Source organism: Colossoma macropomum, unplaced genomic scaffold, assembly GCF_904425465.1.
Source record: "Colossoma macropomum unplaced genomic scaffold, Colossoma_macropomum, whole genome shotgun sequence".
Lineage (NCBI taxonomy): Eukaryota > Metazoa > Chordata > Actinopteri > Characiformes > Serrasalmidae > Colossoma > Colossoma macropomum.
The window spans coordinates 28,570,590-28,593,946 of NW_023494803.1; the positions used below are offsets into that span (position 1 = coordinate 28,570,590).

A 23,357-nucleotide genomic window follows, 5' to 3' on the forward strand; every position below is an offset into this window, starting at 1 on the left:
TAATTGTTTATTAAATAAATGTAGTCAAAATGCATTAAATGATACACACAGGACAACCATTTAAGGGCAACCAAGGTTTTCAACAATAAGCATCCCATGCATCAGGAATAAGAGAAACAAGCATTTCTCCACAACAGTACAGTCATTTTGCTGGTGGTTCATCACAATGCATTAATGCTAAATCTTCAGGTATAAAATAACTGAAAAAGACTCATTTATCCTTATCAAAAAAAGGTCAATATTCAAAACATTTTTCAACAATGGAGTAATGAGACTCCATGCAAATCTACTGACATTCACTCCAAGTCCAGCAGAATTACAGTTCTTCAAATCTACAAGTCATAAACAATTATACTTGAACTCTCCAACATGCAGTTTAATGTTAAATTCCTGAAAACTCTGCACAATGAAAATGAACGTATTTATGAGTAGGGATTTCCAAAAACAATTCTAGGGCCCTGAACTGCTGAAATTAGCTTACCAAAATATATCAAAAACAGAATAACACCCTTCTTATCTTCTAATCATGAACATTACCAACAACTCAAATACTCAAGTACAATTAAGAGTTTCTATCAAGTTTCTTTCTGTAGATTGTAATGTCCATTCTTAGTCAGCTTTTTATCTTTAGAACCCTGAGAGGCATACAAGATACTTCTGGAAATGTGTCATGCAGAGCTGTAGAAAATGTCATGAAGTGACTTGTCCAACATATAAGCCATTTTGTGCTATCTGAACACCAGGAGCCCATACCTGTCCTGCAGGCTTTCATTAATGGCTCATTTTGTCAAGAGAAAATAGCGGTTGTAGCGTTGTCAACGGCAAAAGACCAAAAAGCATTGGCAGACATGTCTAACTATAAGAAAGCAAAACAAATTTAACAGCTAGAACAGCAGACGAGCATCGTTGGTGCTCATTACTAAAACAACAATGAATGATGACAGTGCTGAGTTAGCATCAAGATATTTCAACTGACATAACAATTCAGTTTCAGTTCAATATCTGTTTGTGAAAAGTAAACATCAGCAGTACAAAGTAAAGTGCTACATATTGTATATTAAAACCAAAATCAGACTGCTTGTTTAACTGACGCGAATGAAAAATTACAGTATACAACCTTGTGAGTCACAAAATTAGAGACAAAGAGCTGAAGACAAACTGACTTAACAGTTTCATTCTAAGCAGAATGATAAGCAAGATAACCTAATTTTGGTCATCAACATTTGACTATGCAGTATTTCTGGAGTAAGAGTACACACATCAAAGCAATGACACTTCAATGCATGCCACAATATGTTTAGGGCCTAGCTGTGCAAAAGAATATCAATAATAATAAATAGAAAATATGAATATAAGCAATAAACCTAGCTTGTTTTTATTAAGAAAACACATTAATAAGTCAAGTGCCAATAATTAAGGCTCCACTGCACAGTGTTTTGAAAAAGAAAAAAAAAACAAAAAAACTAATCAAAAGGTATTTTGTCAGAATATCTGAAGTATTGTCAAATGACTCGTCTGTCAAACCAAAAAACTGGAAGCTTCTAGAGCAGCACATTTATTTGCATTTGAGCTTGGCCTATAACACCGGTTTGAGCACCGAGCGTAGTGAACGTCCTTCTTTAGTAAGCTCTCTTGTGTAACACATGCAAGGCAGGGGAATGGCCTCCTCTCGGCGAGCTACTGTGTTGAACTTGCACGTCTTTAAGTGATCAGCCATGCTGGAAATGTTGGCAAATTTCCACTCATTCACTGTTCCAAAGGCTGTGCTGAATCTCCAGACCTAAGAGCCAAATATGAGAGGCAGCAGTTTATTAGTCATTTGTAGAACACAATGTTCTGGGAATAACTGTTTGTAAATATCACATTAATTAAGCTAATTTATGCTACAAATAATAACTTGCCTTGTCTTTAATTTGCCAAGAGGAGGATCCATTGGCACATCTCGTCTTCGCCCAGAGCAAGACCACCATACCACGTGATTGCAGCAGACTAGCACAAACATCCCTCATGGTACGAGACACTCGAGACAGCTGGCAGAGACTGAAGCCATCCAGAAAGCTTGCAACGTGCTGCAGCAGCTCAAAGGGTAAGCTGCTGAGGTGGTCACAGTGGGAGCCATACTGGCAGGTGTTTCGAGAGAGAGGCTCGCCTGGACGTGCAGCTAAACCAGACTGCACACCAAATGAGCCCAAGTATCGGTCATGGATGATTTTAGAGCCCTGCACGGAGGGGCAGAACCTCCTCTGGGAGTAGGTGCAGCCGTAGAATGCCAAAGGGCACCTCTGTTCCATCCAGCCATTAAGGCCAGCGTGGATGTCTCCATGAACATTCTTAAAATGGGAAGAGAACTCATCCCTGCGAAACAACTGACCACACACAAAAGTGAACATGGAGCGCTGCTTGGTCTGGTACCGAGCCACACACTCCAGAACTAGGTCCAGTCTGAGGGTGTGGAAGGGGCTCGGGTTGGACAGCTGAGGACTAGCGTGGTCACAAGCAGATGCTGAGGCGATATCGCCCACCATAGTGCTGGTGGCTAGTATAGCAGATGGAAAGGAAAAAGTCTGTGTGCCAAAATCAATCCGATAGCCATCTACAAAACGGCTGTCTGAAATCCCCCTGCCCCCTGGTGAGTCTCCAAGGCAGAAGAGCAAAGCAGCAGTGATGAGGTCAATACCATGAAGGCCTATTGGATCATCTGCAACCTCTAGATCAGACGTGTCCACCGCCTTATCTTCCATCTTAGCCCGGAGTAAATAAGGATTAGACAGAAGAGTTCGCCGTCCATTGAACGTAAACACACTCATACCTCTGAGCACTTGAAGGTTCTGCAATTTGCGCTCCAGCCACCGGTCCTCGATTTCAACAGGCAGTTGCTGCAAAACATTGTTCTGTACCAAATCAGGTAGGGGTATGGGCAGAGGTAGTGGTAACTGTGGTGGGTGGGCCATTTCTGGCTCTTCAGCTACAACAGGCATGGAATGATAAGGCACCTCTGGCCTCATGTCTGAGGAACCATTGACCCTAACCTCAGCTCTCTCCACATGCATTTCAAGATCACCATTCTTGTGATCCTCCACATCTCTAAACTCATTACACAGCAGCAGTCCATCAAGTTCCACTTTACCAATTATTTCCTCCTCTTCATCAGAACATACATCAAATCCATTTTCCTCCATCCACTCTCCTTCATAAGCTGCAGGAAAAGCACAGTCTACTCCACCTACAGCTCCCAACTCACACTCAGAGTCTGTGTCACTTTCCTTCATTACCACATTCTTACATTCCTCTGAACAAAGATCCCCATTTAGATTACCGTGACAAGCTCCATTTCTGTCAGCTTTTGCACCACTGAGGTTTTCCATGATCAAGTCAATACCTTTGTTTGCACTGCTCAGAATGTCCAAAGCAGCTGCTAAGTTTCTGCTTGTCTCTACTGAAGCCTTGTAAAGTTCATTGTATGACTCCCCATCCATTTCAATGAGGCCACTTGTCATTTCTACCTCCTGGATGCTTGAGTTCATCTTTTCATTCTCTTCATTTTTCTCATCTACTGTTTTTGTCACAGTGGTCGTTACTTTGAGAGACTCAAGTAGCATACGCTGATCTTGTAGGGCCAATGCCATATCTAGCTGTTCAACATCATAAACCTCTTTACTTAAGTTCTCATAGGACTTTCGATCAGCGTAGCTCACAGGCCATCGGTTCCATTCCATGGTGCAGCACACAACACTGGCTGGGCATATTCCCAAGTGCTGTGCCATTTTGATTCTGGCAATCAAAAAGGGGCATCCAAAACCACTATTTAGGCAAGGCACTCTTTCATATGGGCACAGTAAACGGTGCTCGTCCACTTTACATGAGTGGAAAACTGCCCCACAAACAAGTGGGCAGCCCATGAGGTCACAGGAAATACCAGTCTCTGGCCTTACCATGCACCTTCTGTTCACACAGTTTTGGCAATGGACATGCAGCTCCTCCATTATAAATGTTAACTTGAAGCTGATCTTATTTCAGTAGGGCTATGCCACAGGATCTTCCTGCAAAATGAGGGAAAGAGAGTACATGATTAAAGACAGAAACTTCCCATCTTGTCTTCAAAAAATGCAGCTGTTAACCACATTTGTTATTTGTGTTGTATAAAAACCCTGACCATGTTACAGGTCCACAGTATGCTTACTGAATGTCCATGCTATTGCATGTCATTTCACAACACCTCTTAAATTGCATGGTCACACTGCTTCTTCCAAGACAAGTGGAAGGTCAAATGGAAAACTGACCTTTCATTTCTGAACAATCTGTTACTGAAAAGCAATCACAGCTTTCAATGAAAAACTAAAACCTCTCCATGCATATGCATTCAGGAAAAATGACTGAAACCCATGACAGGGCCTGACTGACTGAGCAGGTGAATGTGCGCTGCAGTAATAGGAAACAAGAGATACTGGATCTTTTATGTTTGTCCTTGTGTTTTATTCCCAATGGCCCAAGACCGTGGTTTCACAAACTTCCAGTACCTACATTAAGCCGGCTTTGTGATAGTTATTTATGAATGCCAGCGAGACTTTCAACAGACCACACGTGATTGCAGCAGGGCATAAACATTGCGAAACTCACAGCAGATGAAAACACCTTGTTAGGTAGTCCTGATTTCGAAAGCAGTTTATATCCATCTAACGTTAACTTAGTGACATTTCATAACATACGTTACGAATAAATGGCTTTATCTTCAGTCAACCATTTGAGCTATGATTGCACGCTAAACGCCGAACTATCATGTTTTACCACGTTGCTCGATGCCTAAATGCATATTATTATAGGCAGGTGAGCCAAATCTGACTAAGCGATTTCGGTAGCTAGCTTGCTAGCTAACTGTTGCTTATGTAGCTACTTCTCCAGGAGGAATTAAACAAACATTTAACAGCTAACTAAGCTACCTGTCTCAAGACAAGCCACTGACTTAATACACATAATTAAACCAGCCCAAACAATTTTCTGCTGATATTAAATGTTACTTACATCGTACGTTATTAGCTAACAAAGCTAACAAAGGAGGCAGTAGACCTAATTTTAGAACAGAAGTCTGCTCACACAGACCGGCTTACGGCACTCAGTAAGGAAGCCAGCTGGCTAATCAGCTAACCAACCTAGGTGAGTTAGCTACCCCTCTTAGCTGACTTAATTAAAGCTACTTTTAATGGTGCGGACACTGGTAATATCTGGTTATTCAACCAACAAACTGCTAATGTACCGGTATATTTTACTTGGCTTGTTCTGCGGTCTGACAGGATAAGATGCTGCTGCCGAGCTAAGCTAGCCAGGCTAACTGTGGTTAGATCTAAAAGCTAGGTTAGCTAGCTAACGTTAGTTACGTTAACAACAAACAAAGTTAACCTCACTTACCGTGGCAGTCTTGTAGGCGTACTTTTGATTGTGGCTCTGTTGTTGTTCACAGGCTTACGTAAATGTCAAACTTATTTAGTCAGTAATGTTTTAACGTTACCCACTTTACTAATGCAGTCTGCTCCTTGTGTTTATTTACGTTGTCTGACTGAGTAACGACACGCTGTTTCAACAGGCCTGCCTGCATCGCATGGGCGGAGATTTGACATGTACAGACCAAACCCACGATAAAGCTCTGCAAATAAACGGTCTTCAACTAATACACCTGCTATAGAGCATCAACAGACTGACACAAGCATTTGACTAAACTTTAAATCAGACTTAATGTTATGTGTTTGTTTTGGGACCAGTATACCAACCCTACAGTACATAACAGTTCATTCTAGGCCTGTAAAAAAACTGTGCTACACTGATTGCAAAGTGGGATAATTAAAAGGAAATTCTACTGATTTTTCAAAATTGCCACATAATTTAATCATTGAGATGTAGACAAAGTCAGTCAGAGTAGTCTGATGTTAAGTGATTCATTGTAGAGTAACTTACCGACTCTGATTTCTTTACAGTGGTGGTGATAGGAACCAGGGGACACAATGTCTACAACAACACATTTATTTAGATAAGTAATGTAAAATGTTGATAATGGTAAAGTAGTGGTAGATCAGAAAAAAAAATTCTGTTTTGTCTGGCATATACCTCTTCAACATCAGCGGATTTAAAAAAAAAAAATCATTTTAGGACAAATCTTATTGCAAAACTATCGTAAAACAAAGTCTCAGACATTAATCTGCATGTTTGTACCATTTTATGTAAAGGCTTTGTGTGAGGTAGCTTTTAGAGGCATTAAACATCTCTGATGTCTGGTTCCTATCACCACCACTGTGAACAAGTCTGACTTGGTAAGTTTCTCCTCAACAGCGCATTTCACATCAGACCACTCTGAATGACTTTGTTTACATCTTAACCATTAAATTATGAAGAAATTTTGAAATATATGGTGGAATTCTCCTTCAATATTGCTGGGTCATAAACCTTGTATTCTAACCTTTACTGCATAATTTCACCCCAGTAAATTAACAAGAAACCCAGTAAATTAACAGTAGTCAAGGAAAGAGTGATGTGAAAGTTCTTTTATTTTAAAACATTCCTCCTTCTTCCTAACCTTGTGTTTTACAACCAACAACCATAAAATAATAAAACAAATAATCATAAAAATGACATTTGTACACATTTAAAACAAAGTTTTCTCAGTGTGACCTAAATTCGATCTCTATTTCTTTAAAACAACACACTAAAGTTTACCAGATGCCCTCTGTACAGAATATATATTTCATGGTGTATGTGTATGTATGTATATGAGAGATGTGTCTTCCAGGCTAGGTGGCCACTTCTGAGATGTGGTGGATGTTGGACAGGGTGAGCTGGGCCTCTTGAGTGGGATAGGACCGTCTGCTGTTGAGCCACAGCCTTCCAAACACACCAGTGATGAGCAGCAGAACCACCAGCAGACCACCCAGCACAAAGGTTTCAACGGGGGGCATACCTGCATCTGGAATAGAGACATACATAGAGAAATGGAGTATTTCACATAGAGGAGAAGAGAGAGGTATTGACAGGTTAGTCAAATCACATGTGCTCATACACAGATAAGATTGAAACATTTGGTAAAGCCAACACACAGAAGAGCAGAGGAAACTTACTTAGGCTGGTATGGTCAGAGTTCAGTGGGAGTCTTCTTATTGGTCCATAAGACACTGTGTGGGACAGTGCAACGTCTCTTCGTGTTCGTGCTAACGCATCCTCACTCGAGCAGTTCTGGCATTTGTTGAAGGTGGTAATGAAAGAGCAAATTGAGGAAAATCAGAAAAATCAGGACAGAAGAACAGAATACAAAGGAATTTCAATTAGACTGAAATAGAGACCTTACATATAATTGTAGTGTAGTGTGTGGGCTTTTCACCATTCCACTAGGTCTTACATTTCATAAACTGTGCATTTCAGGGTCTGTACCTAGGGCTACTTTGATGGTACGGACTGAATTAATTCAGTACTACAGATGATTCTGTGTCATTTGGGACCAAATTACAGTACCTAAGAGGTCACTGTCATCAGCATCTGTGAGCCAATAAGCATGCTTGTTCCAAAATCTAGACATGTGATTGGCTGTCTACATTGTGCTCTGCATGAAAGTTACTGAGGTCAGTACTTCTTGATTAGTCCACTAGTCCACATCATCAGTTTATATTAAAAAAAGAAAAGGTAGCAGAAAAGTATTCCCTAAGTTATCATTATTGGTATTAAAACATTTTTAGTGATGATGGAATGTGCATCGGTATAAGAGTTGTAGAGGCAGGATAATCTCACAGGCTGGCACACTCCTGCAGTGCTGTGACAGATCTGGACATTGCAGTGGAGAAAAACGTCTGTGTACGAGCTGCCCACAAACTTGAACATTTGGATCCGGAACAGAGCCTCTGGACCTCGTCCATTCTTCATCACAGCCAGCGTCTGGTCATTTTCCAGCACTGGACAACTAAAGAGAGACAAAGGTTGTGCAAAGGTTTTAGGCACTTAAGAAAATTAGAATTAAAAAAGCTGTTTATCTGGGTAGTAAGTGTTTATTTGCTCAGAACAAGACTAATATTACAATGAATATAAATAATATCAATACAGTGAATAGTGATTTTATCATGTTAAAGCGTTTGTTTAACTATTTCCTAAATTCCTAGTATTCCTAGTATTATTTGTAGCTGTCGTCCAATCCCTGGTGTGTTTAATCAGTGCTTCATTATGTTAAATCAAATGTGCTGCTGACGGAATTTAACAAATCCATGGGATGGCTGGAGGCACTGAAGAGACAAACTTCAATGAGAGACTTTTTCAAACTAGCACACAAGAAATCAAACAAGATATTCTTGTCACTTTTTACTGTATTTATGTTGATCTGCATTTATTCTAATGGTATATGTTGTTTTTTACAAGCACAAACACATTTATTGTCAAAGTAAATGGTTTTAAATAATGTCCTTGTGTCTAAGATTTTTGCACCGTACTTTATCAATTTGGGATTTTTTAAAATTAAAAGTCTAAATGGTTTTATCAATTAAAAGTTAAATCTTGTAACATTCAATTAACATTTTGACCATATGAAACACAGTGATAGAAAGCGATCATTAAATGAAGCCTTCTCAGAAAGTTAATGTACGTAGGTGTCTTGGAGCGACATCAGAAATTTTCAAAGGGTGGTATAGATAGTGGGTTTAACATACAGGAAAGGCTTGAGGACCTAAAGAAACTTGACAACTGGTATTTATTTATGATGGGATACATTTTAATAATGAAAATGTTATACGAATCTTACATAGTACTAATAACTAGTACTAATTAAAATAATGATGCTAATGTGATAATGATAACATATTCCATACCATGTTTTAGCTTACAAAAGCAGAATCAATACATATCGCTGTTGTTGGAACAAAAGCTTGTATCTTCATTTTTGAAGTTTTTTTAGTTTTTGACATAATTTGAAAATACCTGTTACCCTTTACATTGTGTGTAAATTTCATGATGGGTAAACCAACAAAAATGACCCAAAATGAATTGGAAATAAGTAAAGTAGGTTTTTTCCTTCTCCTGTAAAATTATCATTTTGGAGATATGAGGTTTTGCTCCGACAACAGCGATATACATATGTTGAAAGAGGTATTTTTTCTTGGCACGCAGCACATTTCAAAAGCTTTGCTGTTGCTGAAAGAAGAGAAATACGTCTGTGTTGTCATGGGTGAGCACAGCTGTCGTGGTGAAATGCATACTGCCTGAGAGTGGGGTCACATGAACACGGGTCATATAAGCTGTTTTGTCATCAGCTCTCTTAGCAACTGTTCAGTGTGTCTCAACAACATCCTTTTAGGTGACATCCATGAAGTAGTGAAGTATTGAGAGATAAATCTAGAAAAATGAGCTATAAGTTGTCATACATGTAAAAGTATACATATAAATAGAGTATAAAAATAAGTTTTCTGTAAATATTTTGATACCATTAGAAGAAGAATAAAAATAACCATTAGCAGTACAATAAAGGTTTGTTTACTAATGGATTAAATGTACAAATGTACAAAGTGCTTTGGCTTCTACTTCAAACTGGTAAGCCACATTTTTAAAAGGCATTTACATTCATGAATACTATACTTCCTTTAGAGCCAAATTAACACAAGCTGAATATGAATGTGCACAAACCTGTCTTTGATGAAAGTGTACTGAATGTTGCTGTATGGATCATTGTTTGGTGTGGCCCAGCATCTCTCCACTCGGAGCATAAGATTAGCTGGTATCTGCGCAAGGAGAGTCCAGACAGGCTTGTCAATAACCAGCAGATATACACAATGGAGCAACTTATTGAGCAAACAGTGTTCCAAGCAGTCAGCAGATGTAGAAGGAGGATGAGAGTAAATAAGAGTGTGTGCCAAGGGTCTGATAAAGGAGAAATGGAATCAATGATTTGCCCCTAGATCATGTGAGATTGTGACTTATTGGATGAATTAATCTCATCTACAGGGAACTTAACTTTGTTTTGAATTATAAATGTATTTAGTGATCTGTGACTTTAGTTAGGTCCTGTAAATAACCCCTCAAAATATTTATGAGGACTTGTTCTTCAGGTCTCTACGCAGGGATAGATCTGAGGTTCATAGCTTAAGGCAGATGTTGATAACCTTTAAACATCTAAAATCATAGCAGCCACTATTAAAAAGCCTGGAAGTAGACACAAAGGCTCCCTTTGACCTTCACAAACAGTGTTTTATTACTTACAGGACCATCCCTATAAAATTCCTTCTATAGTTAAAAGGGCCCATATCATGGAAAACTGATTTTTTTTCTTGTCTTGTTTTAATAGACCTCGGAAGTCATGCATCATTCTGTAGCCAGCATTCTGCACATATTAGGAACTCTGCGCCAGCAGATTTCTCTATGGGAGAAATTAAAGGTGGGTACAAAAATCAGTGCTATTTTGCTCTGTGGTAAACAAAACGGTTCCAAACTGGATACGTTTTGGGACATTTTCCCCCAGAATGTCTATGGATCCTCTGAATTGCAAGGTCCTTTAGACGTTGAAATATATGTAATGCTATATACATGTCACAAGCAAGCTAACACTTCTGGGCATTACAATGATGTTGCCTGAATGTAAGTCTATGTTTAAATACTATTATATAATAACATCAGTTACTCCTGCTGTACTCTACCACTGCCAACTTTACCACGTTTGACAAACCTTGCTGCTTTGTTTGGGGTTTTTTGGTGAGGTTGCAGCGATTTTAGAAGCACCATTCATTTTTCCTACAGCAAAACCAGCTTAGACCCTCCGTTTCTTGCCATGACACTGACTACAGAATGTCTATGGGAGTTTGCTATAGTATGTAAACACTGTTGAAAATTTACTTTACATTCCTCAGACCATTCAGTTAAATAATGGAAACCAAGCTGCAGAAACAGCCTATTTTGAATGTACTGTTTTTGTGAGGTCATGAAAACTGACGTAATCGCATACATCCATCTATTTAGTTTGCAGCCCATTCCTGCTGAAGTCATAAGGATTGTTTCAGCATGGTCTGCTTTTTAACTGAGGCACAATGCAGTATAGCCAATCAGAACAGAGGTAATTAACATGTGTCAGTCGAAAAGGCACAGTCACAAAAACAGCCTGTTTAAAGGGCATAAAGAGAGGTTGAAAAGTGGTCATGTGAAAACGAATTGGTCCATAATAGCTTACAATTTAGGTCATGCCATCTATTCTGCTTCATACAAACCATGTAAACTTTCACATAGATGTTGTCTTCAAGTGTCAGAGAAGGAACAGTGGTCCATTTGTCCTCAAAGTCCTCATCTTTATAGAGCAGCATGGACACTGAGAAATTTCCATCCTCTGTGTTCAGAGTGATGGTCCTGCGGGGCAGAGAATGTTAAAAGACCTTCTGAAGGAGGCTCAAGGGCACTCTCAATGAATATTGTAGCAGACACTTCAGATAAACCTCAGGGCGCACTTTAGTTACCATTGGTTACCGCTATTGTTGAACAGCAAAACAAATAATTAGTCTGAGGCTCAGCCCCTTTTAAGCTTGGACAAATAGAGGTAATTAAACCCATTATTATATACGTTCTCCCTACACAATTAGCTTCACACTAAACAAGATAGCTTGGTCGGCATGACTGAGTCCTTAATGAACTGGCTATATAATGCAAAGCAGAATCTTACCTGACGTCCACTCGGATCATGTTTTCTCCATTAGGCTGCTGGACCATGTAGTTTACAGGGTAGCGACATCCAAATGTAATGTTGACAAAGCTTCTTGTGATGACGTCCGTTTCATTGTTGCGGATGGTGTTGGTGAACATGATGTAAGTGTCATCAGATGCCTGAAGGGAAAAAAATGCAAAAAATTAGACTTTAGATGCCATTTCTCTTGCTAAAATATGAATAATTCCAACCCAAACACTGCTGAAGAGGCAGTGAATGCAATAGATTAAAAGACATTGGAAATGGCCTTTATGCTTTTGAAAAGGACAAACTGCTCTCCACCCCATCCGGGGAGGCTTTATTGCATGTCAGTAAACTGTTCCTTCACCATAACGACAAACCCCAAATCACACAGGGCCAGTCTGTATTCAAGAGAAAGGGGCCACCTCTAGAATGTTGTTATTTGTTTTAGGTTAATGCTAAAGATAGCTGGAGTGGCACTAAATGTATGGTACATCAGTGCAAATCTATATACTTAATGAAAATAGCTATTTGTGCTACACCATGCTAAATTAGTTCATTTGTATGTTTAAGTAGAGATGTGTTTCGAACAGAAATTGCTATATCATGGAAATGAAAGCAGCAACTAAAGCTTTTTTGACCCTTTGGAAACAACGTGTAATCCAAAGCGGGCCTACTTTCAACAAAGCAGTATGAAAAAAGCCTTCTTAAACGACCAGAGGGGGGCAGGAGGGATTTTACCCCCCTAAAGCTGCGTTAACCTTTTGCTGGCTTTACAAGAAATGCCTCTGTGCATTCTGAGTGAGCCTCTCAATGATCCTCATGGTCTCAAGTACAGATTTATACCCTGCCAGAGTGAAACTTGTCCTCTGGGCAATGTTACGACTGTATGAGATAGGCTGCAGGGCTGAATAAAAGAGGGACTACAAACTGTGACACTGAATTATGGTTAGCCTATTCACTACTGTTGAAAACACAGTCATCATTTCCATATAAATCAAGGTAATTTAAAGCAGCGTGGCTACTGGCCCTCCCCTCTGAGCTCTGAAAGCGCTCAGGCCATCCAATTTGGAGGGAAAGAAGCAACACTTGCTCATTCCCTCTCTGCCTCTCCCTCTCTGCATATTATAAAACAATTATCCTGAGGCAAACAAAGCCCCCAGATTAGTGTTTGTCATGCGCATAATCATCAATCAGTGTAGCTGCATTTCATTTCAATTTTCCGCAGAAGTATTATTCAATTCACTGAATTAGGATATTTGTCACAAAATTCCCACAGGAGTTTTATGAAATGAATGGAACGTTTTAACCAACAAAGATACAGTGTAATAACCACAAATGATTTCAGATATGAAGAAAGGAACCAAAGTCTAGTTTTAACTATTTGTATTGTTTTACAGATTCCTTTGATCATAAGGAATATACTCAGTTAAAAGTGTTCTGCATAAAATGACAGTCATTGAACTTACTGTGATGGTGCCACAATCTGTAAGATTAGTCTTGATACTGAAGACATAATCATCCCCAATCTCAACACCACGACACTCTGGGTCATTTAGGTGCAAATCCCAAATCTAAATAGACAAGTAAAGATTAGTGCGTCACATAATATGGCTCCTTCCCAATTTGAGAATAGAAATGACTGAATATATTAATACATATAAACACATATTCATCACAAAAATAACTTATTTGCTTATTAGCTTTTTGGGTCTAATACAAACATACATAAACAGGAGGTTCCTTGCTGAGAAAGAAAGCACTGGGAATGATAACTTGCATCTGGTCATTGGTACAGATAACAGTTTCATTGAGCTCTGTGGGAAAAGACGGAAATAAAACATAAAAACATAAAACAAATATATGATATTATCTGGAGTGTCAGACCAAAGCTATTAGTTAGCAGTAAGATGTTAGTATAGCACATACCATTACTATATACCTACATATCTACACTAATATTATTCAGTACACCAGTTCATATCATCACTTAGACTACTCTTAATGTAGTTATCTGATTTTGCATACTGATCAGTAGCTATATGTTTATTAGACAGTAACTCAGTTCCAGAACCTGCTCACATCCTCATTATAAAAGACCATATTAAAAGTAAAGGGAAACTTATTTTGCAAAATTTATGTAATAAGAAATAAGCAATAATACCAAAATGCAAACTCTTAAGAGTTCTTAAAACTGTTCTTAAGAGTGTTCTTAAAAGTGTTCTTAATAGAAAACCTTCAGTGTTAATCTGTGACCACCCCTTAAACTTTCATAAATTTACAGATTAATTGGAGACTATTAGTCTGCCATCAGAGACGTGGCATGAGCCTCTAAGTGATTCAGATTTAGTTGGCTGAAAGCAGACTCACCATCCTCCTCCAGATATGCAGCTGAGGTAACTGTCCATAGTGTGAGCAGACACAAAGTCAGTGCCAGTGGGGCAGGTGGCATCTTGAAAGGCTTCACTCGCTCTGGCTTCTCAACGGTTGAAACTTTGCTCCTAAGCTCCTCTTTGGCCGTTTCCCTCAAATCGGTGAATCTTCTCCACTATTCACCCCGACTGGCCGCCAGCCCCAGACGTCGTGCTTGCACTCACCCCAGCCCTCGAAACACGGCTCTAATGAAGTAGGAGCCTCCCTCAGGCCTTAAAACACCAGCTTGAATGATGTCCACCTCAACAATGAGATTCCACACATGAATAGGGCAAGCTGGGGGGAGTCCAAGGTAACGCATGCTGAGTAGATTTGGGGTAATAAGAGTAAAAAATACTACAGACAGCCCACTTAGACACCTTACAACGATGTCCCAATACATTGGCCAATAAGCTGCCTGTTTATCATGTAAAAGGAATGGAGAGTTGCAGGGTGGTATCCTGTTTTGTCTGACTCTTTTGTTTGTAAGTTTTTTAAAGGGCACAGCTAACGCTTTACTGTTTCGGGAACTCCAATCACTCGCATGAAAAGAAGCCCTACCATTGAGTCAAGGGCAGTTCACTGACACACTGGCTGAGGAGCTGGTGTCTGACTATAAAATTATGTGGACACAGAGAATGTGGATGTTCCAGTAATCCAGCTGAAGCAACAAAAAATAGAACCCTGATAAAACTTGAATCATGTAAATGACATTTCACCACACAGTGCAAAAATCCTGAAAGTATTTCAGTGTAAAACATGTCTTGCTTAAGCTCACACATTTATGAACAGGTTGTCGTATTTCAGTTCAAGTAATGCCAATTGATAATTAAACATTTCTCTTGTAGGGATTCATTAACCTGAAGGATTTCCAGAATTATTCATGTAGTACTAAAAAGCGAAAGTTTTACATTTTTAGTGATATATCTTATAATAACATGAAGATTAATCCCCCTTTCAACATGAGCAGGTATTTTTTATATGAATTATTTAAAAAAAAAAAAATTTAAAAACAGAAAAGATGAAAAGTCGGGACTGGGCTTAAATAGGCCCCTTGTACCATTGAAGCCCACTTGTGTTTCTAATAAGCCTACTTACTCTATTATTTCATTCATTCAAGTATTTATTTTAATACTTGAAAAGGTTATGAACAACAGAGACTCTCTTTTAAGAGTGATTAATAACAACCAGTTAAAATTGGAAACCATTAAGAAAAAAAAAGAAAACAATTACACTTAATTTGGAGCTGTAAGCTGTAAGTTAACTAATCATGCCATTTTTAGTTAAGACCGTCAATCTGCCATGTCAATGACATTTATTTTGTTTTTTATGTATTCACTTATTGTTCCTTCTTATAAAGCTGTGTATATTTCTGTAAATGGATCTTTGAGTCATGTAGCTAGTGAGTGTTTGTGCAAGTTTATTCATAACACTGGAGAGCAAAGCAGATGCAGCATGAAAAAGGACATTAAAAATAGTTCATGTGGCCACACGTCAAAGGTGGAATTCTGCAGATGATGGTTTTTTTTACAGCACAGCCACAAATATGATGTAGGTCTGTCAAAAATGATGTACTTCTTGGTGTAATTCCTTTTCTCTCGATTTATGATGTGTCCTTTTGTTGCTTATAGATATTTGGCTTACATTCAAAATCAAATGCAAAGAGGTTAGTGTGCTGATCAGAGCCTGCAGTGCCAAGTAGGAATTCAAGCATTTTATATTTTGCACACAAATTCAGTAATTAACAAAATGATACTGGTTGCCTATATTAAAAACAAACAGACTTGCATTAGTCAAAGGGTTTGTCTGAATGTTTGTGTTTCAAAAAGTATAGAGCTGGAATGGAATGGAAGTGTTTTTAAACCGCAATGTTGAGTTTTTGGTTTTTAAGTAATAACTCAAACTGTCCAGACTGCTGTTGGTCACTTGACTTTTGACTTTAGCAACTAACTCAATAAAGCCATCTTTCAAAATGGGAACTAACATATGTAAGTCTTGAGCAACACGATTATATAAATAATTTACTCTTTAATCTCTATTTTGTCATTATTACTAACCTTCAACTGTCCCACACAATTCTGAGAAGAGCACATTTTAAAGCAAAGCTTCATGGTGATTTTGTCTTGTGATCAGGAATGTTCACACAAATATCTCAACTAAACTTGTTAAAAATATTTCACAGTAAAAGTGCAAGTGGGCATATTTGGTTAGGTAGGCTTATTAAGGGCTTTTATACTGTATCAATAGCTAAAAAATGATTTTATTTAATGAAGTTTAAATGGAAATGTAACTATATAATTTTGCTAGAACTATAAGCCAGAACTGACTATTTCTTCAATAACTATGTAAAATGGCAGTAGTATTTTCATGATTTATAAAGACATTTTTGGCTTGTTCACAACTGATTTTTTTCTCCTATATTATAAATAATCTGATAGATTACAGAAAATTTCTATGATCTAAAAATTCCAGATGAGCTTGAAAGAAAGAACACACATTTTTCTACTTTTTTAGCTTTATAGGAAAACATTTATGGACATATGAATAACGTGTCTTTTGTCATACAAATAGCTAAAAGGTTTGCATGATTTTTCACCACCAAATTCTATCATGATCCAATCAGAAATAAGAAAAAAGGATTAGCAAAGACCAGTGCTGTAAAGACCAATGGTTTCTTATTAAACATTTACATTTTACAACTTTACATCAAAATACATCACTTTTTATTCAACCAAAAAAAAGACAATTTCATGAGACACATGAGAATTTCTTTTGCCAGCAAAAAATCAAATTGGTTTTCCTTTTTTTTGGCTTAAGCATTTTGTTATTAATTTTTTAATCTTTCTTGTTCTCACTTCAGCAAGTGCTGTTATCTCCCTTAGCATTCTGTGCCATCATTTCCCAACAAAGAATGCAGCGATCCTTACTAACTGTTTTGAAACTGACAAAAAATGTAACTAACACCTCTCTGGAATAAACAGTGAAATAGTGCAAATCTGTACTAAAATGCCATATGTAAAGTTAGCCAGAAACTAACTTAAGTTCATTTACTGAGGCCATTCAGGTTTTGTATTGATAGGTGTGAAATCTTACTAGGTTGGAAAAGAATGAAATGTAATGTGACTGGTCCCAAGACTTCCACACCTTTCCAGTAGGGAAAACATAATCGTGGCCATTCCTCCTAGAAGGTGCATCTCCATTTATGTTCACAAATATTTGGTTTTTCCATTTTCAATAGAGGCTACCTCTAAGAGGCCATTTAAAATACTTGTTTATAAAAGCACTGCTTTATAAAAAGGGTTACTATTCTGTTGGTCAATTAAAACTAGCAGGGGCCAAGCCTTAGAAATGCCTAAGGCCTACTACTGCTGTAAGAACCAGCTCTCTGACAGCTGTGACCTTTGTTTGGGGTCAGCTGGGTTCCTGAGGACCCATATGCAGCCACTGATTCCAAATCTCAGCGGTAGGACTAACCCCCCCACACTGCTAAAAAGCTTTTAGCTGATGCAACTAATCACACTGTGAAGTGCAATCTGCACTGGAGTTTGCAAGGATGAAGCTCATTGTTTAGCACCCATAAAATCTGTGTCAGTCACTGACATCATTTTTTAAGCTGGCAACTTATGGGGTAGCAGTGGATCTAATGTCAGATATCAGAAAGCAGTTTCAACATAATCAGTATGATGAGAACATAACTTGACATTAAGATGATAAATTAACTACACCACTTGAATTACCATAATTAATTGCCATACAAAGTGCAAAGCAAAATAACTGAGAGTAGTGGAGAGCCTGTGTGCTGGTTGTTATAATAGTGGTCCTCTGTGCTCCCCTCGTCCTTGCTGGCCCTGATGCTCACTGGTCAGTATGTGTGGCAGAGATTGCAGAGTCTCACTCCAGTGTGTCTGTATCCTCAGTGAAAAGCTCAGCCAGGTCTGCCACTGTGAACACAGAGGCCTCAGAGTGTTTCATGGCTGTGGCACCATGACTGGAAGAAGACAGGAAGAACCAGGTGATTATTAGAGATTTTTGGCAGACATAAACCATTATGATGAGGAAAATTAAACAAAAGCATTATTATGAAGTAACTCATTAAAAGTATTTCTCTGCTTCTGTAACACATACTCACCTTTTTTCTGCTGTTTTTAGCATAGCCTGCATGCGTTCCTCAATAGTGGACTTAATCAGGAACCGGTGCACAAAAGTGGGTCTAGGGAGAGACAAGATTAATGGTTTATTCTTGAAAATTACACATCCTCTTGTGCAATATAGGGGTTACACAACTATTAAGTTTCACTAGTCAGCTAGTTGTCATTTACCATAGAAAAACAAGGAAAGTATTTCATTTGGACAACTGGGCATTTTTAAACTCAGTGATGCTAGCCTGCCTATGTCCAGGGTATTGTACCTTGTTAGTGGTGGTTTATGTTCATTTTAAAGTGTTCATGCTTTGCAAAAGTATTTTGCTATATTTCAGAATGATCTTGCACAACTTTTAAGGTAGTTATACATAGCAGAAGTTTGCTGTATTTCACTGGCCCCAGTTCAACACTTTTTTTTTAAATGTGCCCTCGCCAACCTCAATTCACCGCTCCTACATTACTACATGATACAAGGCACCGATTTTTCAGTTGGAATAAGCTCATCTTCGACAGGTTGCGAGCTAATCAGCTGGCCACGCAAACTTTGAAAAAAGCAAAGATAATGTACATAAAATTTGTGAACGATTGCTTTGTCTGACTATAAATGTGGTGCAGTACCTTTCTTTTTGTTGTTGTTAGCCATGTAGCTTTTGGCTTGAAGTGAAGTAACATATAACAAAGTAGTTTGCAACCTTAAGCCCAGCAAATTGAATGTTTTGAAACACTGCACATTTTAAAGTATTTTATTGCTGTGTTTTTTTTTAGGTTTGAAAAGGGATCTACAACAGGGCAAGTTCTGCTGCTGAAGATGACACAAGTTCACGCAATCCAATGACCCTCTGAGGCCTTACCTAACACCCTTCACCTGAGCTTAATATGGTGGTGTTCTTCCCATGAGGGGAAACGGTGAGGACGAGTGGACGAAGGCTTGTTAAAACTGGTATTTAAACAGGCAGAGTGTCTTACACAACTTGCAGTTGACAGTGGAACTGGTTTAATCTCTTATGCTGTATTTCCAGATTAACAAAGTTATCTGCCTTCGGGCCCCTCCTGCATGCTGATTACAGCTACTGATAGTTTTCATGCAACAATTGGTTACTGTCTCTAATTAGTTGACAACTGCTTACTGTACCAGCTAGTGGATAAATTAGTCAACTAAACAGCTAATCTATGCAAACCCTAGTGCAATATGAATTCCTAACTGGCTCACTTTGTTTGGCCAATGCGGTGCACTCTGCCGATGGCCTGCAGCTCGTGGGCTGGGTTGAGAATGGGCTCCACAAGCAGGACATGGGTAGCCTCAATGATATTCAGGCCGTTTGAGCCGGTGTGCAAAGGCAATAGCAGGATGTTAATCTTCTCTTCATATTTGAAAGAACTCAGGTTCTCCTAAAAAAGGGAATCATGAATATATTATCAAGCGGGAGCTGCTGTTACAGGCTTGGTATGATATATGTTTCTGTCTGTGCTCACAGGTACATCAAAAACTTGTTCATATGAGCAATATACATGAGCAATATAAAACTCATACTGGCCTCCATATTTCCATTCTGAATTGCAGCAAAGGCATAATAGTCTAGTGTGATAGTTTTACAAACCTGAAATTTATGAATTCCATTGATCTGTGCGAACTCCATATTGTTGTCAAAGAGCGCTTTTGCAATGATGTCCAGAACTCCTTGCCACTGAGAGACAAATGGAAATTTAAACATGGTAAAATTCTCTTCATAAACTCATAAAGGTGCATTAAAACCTCTCAAAAACAGTTACCGTGGAGAACACAAGGGATTTAGCTCCAGGGTCAATCATCTGGATTTTCTTGAGGGCTCGGACAACAGCTTCTACTTTAGTAGAGTGACTTCCCTACAATGGGTCAAGATTCCAGAGAAACAACCTAACATACCTGACATTTTCATAGTTTTAAATAACGGCAGGTTTGTACTTTTCCAGTAATTGACTCTGTATTGCTCTCACTTTGACAGGGATTTCCTCGCCCTGGTCTGCAGCTTGGGTGGTGAAGACGTAGGAAATTTCAGTGTGGGACGTGGTTTGCCTGCAGATGGCACACTTTATAGCTCTCTTTCGATTGCCAACGCTGTACTGCTCCACAATGATCGCAATACATTCGTTGCAGAAGCAGTGTCCACAGGTGAGCACGGCCCACTGTTAAACACAAACACATTAACTCACACAGTGCCATACAAAGACATGACTGCTTTCCAAACAGTCTTATGAAGTATGAAAATATTAAATTTAAAAATGGTGATTCCAAAAATGGGATACCCTTTGGGTCTCACTGATATCACATTTACAAACATGAATGTAACGGTAAAAGACATTTTAAACATAAAGTGTCCGTTACAACAACCTGTGTCCCTACTTATGAGTGATCAATTTTAGATTAAGAAAATGTACGTTTTAGTTTACTTAGCCCTGTTACCTGAACACATTCACCCCCATGAAATGTTTAGAATATTCCACAAGTCACATATTCAACAGGAATTTGCATCATCCAAACCTCCTTGGTCATGACAAGTAGTGATATTGTAATTTTGACTGATGAGGTCACTCAAAGTATGACCATATTTTCCACATTACGGATTAAATGTAAATTATTAATAAAAAAAAACTAATTTTAAGTAAATAATTAGAATGTCCTTAAATGTTCTCATTCAATTAGCAGTAATGCTAGTTAACCACCATTTTGTGTATTTACTAAGTCTGCTAAAACACAACCTTGTCACATTCCATTGTGGTACTCTTTTAAGCACTATCAGCAAAGAAAAAAAATTGTGACACTCTTCCTGTGCTGGGCTGACACATTTTTCGAATGATTAAATTAATATTCTCTTAGATTCAATGTTGACAAATAATTTTAAAAGACATAAAAAATGTTATTTCCCCTCCATTTAAATCTTCATATGTAGGAGGTCATCTTACCTCCTGACCCAGGGAGCGGGCACAGATAGGACATGGCTCTGGGTTCAGACCCCCTGTGGATTTATCCTGAGACTGAAACAATTGTTTAGCAAAGATATTAGTATAATTCTCTATCCATAAAGCCAGTCAAACCTACCAACTATATTCAAATTATAACTTTTGAAAGTGAATTTAAATAAAATGCAATTAATATAAAGATAAAATAAGTGACCCATTCAAATTGCACTTATATTACAAACATGAATAGATTATCGAGATTAGCATTTTCCCTCATCTATCGCTTTGAATTCAGTTCATAAAGACTTTGCTAATTGGGTGATGAGCTAAATCAGGTGCCTTTTATGAGGCAGTGTGCTGCAGTCTGCAGTGTTTTGGCCTGCAAGGACTGGAGCCTGACACATGATTTACATCTTACTTGTCATACAATGGCATAGAAAGAAAACTGGACTGCTGTAAGCTCACATGGACATTATCACGGTCTGTTCCACATCTACTACCTTTCACAGTGCATTCTCATACTCTTTACGTTTAAATTCAATACAGTTAACAGTTACGTATTTTCAAAATTCCAGAACTCTACTGTGTCACCAACTCAGAAAAGCTTAGTCAATACTACAAATGTTTAGTGGTTACCTTCTCCAGGTTGTTGAGGTACAGCAATTGTCCAAGTTTCTTCTGCAGCTGAGATTTTGCCACAGCTCTGTCGTTCAAAAGTTTCACTCTGTTCTGCTCCACCTGAACAAAAACAAATGGGCAAACACAGACATAAACAGTTAACACACAGATATAGTGTGCTATCAGAGTGCCACTGTCTAGGCTTTGTTCTGCTCACCTCATGTGGCTCTATGATGTGCAGTACTTTAGGTTTGGGCTCATCAGGAAGACGCACACGCAGCCTTTCTGTAGCCATACCCAGCTCATCTATTGCTGACACACGATCCCTCAGCGTCATCCAGTACTCATGCAACACCTGAAAGAGCCACATCATATTTGTTTATGTTGTATAACAGGCACTGAAAAAAGTTTAAGAAATACATATTTATATTTAAAATATTGTCAGTGATCAAGCAGAAATCATTCAAGGTGTATCAATGGGCCCAATCCAGCTTTACACTGCATTTACATTGGTCCAGCACAGCAATGGATGTGAATGCAGCCCCACTCTTCCACTGTCTGCATATGGGTGTTACGAGGGCAGTGAAGGGTCACCTGTGAAATCCAATTGAAATGGTCTCGCTAAATCAATGTTTATGTAATTAATGCTTTGATTGTTCTGAATAATCAAAAAGCCAACACAGTGTGTATCATTAAGCTCATAATTTTCAAAATATTGATTAGATTAAAACTGGACAGATTTGGGTTTGGGGAGCAGAGATGGTTGATTATCACTTGCAGTCAACATCCATGATTTCAAGAGATAAATCGGTTGTGTTGCAATATCTGTTCTTCTGCCGTTCTTACATATCACACAGGGACGTTTGAAAGGCAGAATGAACCTGGTATCTGACTGTTTATCATCACATTGCCTGGGATCATGCACAGCAATCCCTAAATTTGACGTCAGACCCATCATGCGTCACATGGCCATATTTGACTAAACCGACACTTGTGACAGAAAATAAATAGAATCTGTTGTGGTGCACTGCTGCTCTAGAGCAATGTAAATACTGCGTTACTTTTTAATTTTACATACTTCGCATGCTGCCTTCCAAGAGACAAAAAGAAAAAGTTCAGCCTCTCAGATTTATGTTTGCAGTTTATGTTTCTACACGCTATACTGGGTGCATGATCACAGACCTTGTACTCTTTTTTCCAGGACTCAAACAGTTCCATAAAGGTATTGCCCTCCTCTATGAGGTCGGACTCCATGCGGCGGATCTTGGCAAAAGACAAGATGGCCTTCAAAGTACGCTCCGTTTCACTGGCTGCCCACAGACCACGGCTGGTAGTGGGCAGTCTATCGTCCACCAGCCCATCCTCATCCTCAATCATTTCCTCGAATATGGCTGTTTGGCCTTTAACTCTGCCAGTGACGCAGACAAAATTCTTTCAGAACAGTATTCTTGTTTTTTAAATTAAGTCAAAGAAGTGTTTTTTTTCCTTTTACTTACGTGTGTGAGAATAATTTTGACTCGTATTCTGTGAAGAGTTCATCAGCTTTGCAAAACACACAGCTATAAAATGAAACAGAATCAAACCCAGAA

At 38.6% G+C, this 23,357-nt stretch overlaps 3 protein-coding genes and 1 long non-coding RNA gene across 6 annotated transcripts in view; 1 reads left to right on the forward strand and 3 right to left on the reverse strand.

The window, feature by feature from the left end:
- On the reverse strand, window positions 1-5,557 carry fbxo30a (F-box protein 30a). The gene is made up of 3 exons (XM_036592938.1): window positions 5,404-5,557; window positions 1,902-4,040; window positions 1-1,780 (listed from the first exon to the last, which is right to left on the reverse strand). Exons 2-3 carry the CDS (start codon window positions 3,981-3,983, stop codon window positions 1,577-1,579), a joined length of 2,286 nt encoding a protein of 761 aa, XP_036448831.1. The 5' UTR covers window positions 3,984-4,040; window positions 5,404-5,557; the 3' UTR covers window positions 1-1,576.
- LOC118823382 lies at window positions 5,097-20,299 on the forward strand. Of its 2 annotated transcripts, none has more exons than XR_005008526.1 (5): window positions 5,097-5,151; window positions 6,776-7,016; window positions 10,298-10,387; window positions 18,979-19,119; window positions 20,196-20,299. It is a non-coding gene; the product is annotated as an uncharacterized LOC118823382 (long non-coding RNA). The 2 variants fall into 2 exon arrangements; XR_005008525.1 differs by lacking the exon at window positions 5,097-5,151 and adding an exon at window positions 5,594-5,651.
- On the reverse strand, window positions 6,670-14,251 carry si:dkeyp-110a12.4 (pancreatic secretory granule membrane major glycoprotein GP2). The gene is made up of 9 exons (XM_036592940.1): window positions 14,030-14,251; window positions 13,388-13,476; window positions 13,129-13,233; window positions 11,657-11,817; window positions 11,211-11,346; window positions 9,640-9,734; window positions 7,765-7,933; window positions 7,101-7,215; window positions 6,670-6,949 (listed from the first exon to the last, which is right to left on the reverse strand). Exons 1-9 carry the CDS (start codon window positions 14,109-14,111, stop codon window positions 6,777-6,779), a joined length of 1,125 nt encoding a protein of 374 aa, XP_036448833.1. The 5' UTR covers window positions 14,112-14,251; the 3' UTR covers window positions 6,670-6,776.
- The window catches only part of shprh (SNF2 histone linker PHD RING helicase), a 16,758-nt gene continuing 9,975 nt past the window's right edge, over window positions 16,575-23,357 (reverse strand). Inside the window, exons 20-30 of one of the 2 annotated variants that reach the window (XM_036592936.1) lie at window positions 23,265-23,327; window positions 22,951-23,176; window positions 21,986-22,123; window positions 21,787-21,888; window positions 21,154-21,225; window positions 20,188-20,376; window positions 19,984-20,076; window positions 19,812-19,898; window positions 19,424-19,602; window positions 18,201-18,281; window positions 16,575-18,059 (exon numbers count right to left, since the gene is read on the reverse strand). In XM_036592936.1, the coding sequence (XP_036448829.1) occupies window positions 17,963-18,059; window positions 18,201-18,281; window positions 19,424-19,602; window positions 19,812-19,898; window positions 19,984-20,076; window positions 20,188-20,376; window positions 21,154-21,225; window positions 21,787-21,888; window positions 21,986-22,123; window positions 22,951-23,176; window positions 23,265-23,327 (1,327 nt within the window). In that variant the 3' untranslated portion in view covers window positions 16,575-17,962. The remainder of the gene's footprint in view (window positions 18,060-18,200; window positions 18,282-19,423; window positions 19,603-19,811; window positions 19,899-19,983; window positions 20,077-20,187; window positions 20,377-21,153; window positions 21,226-21,786; window positions 21,889-21,985; window positions 22,124-22,950; window positions 23,177-23,264; window positions 23,328-23,357) is intronic. The other variant, XM_036592937.1, reaches the window with a different exon arrangement.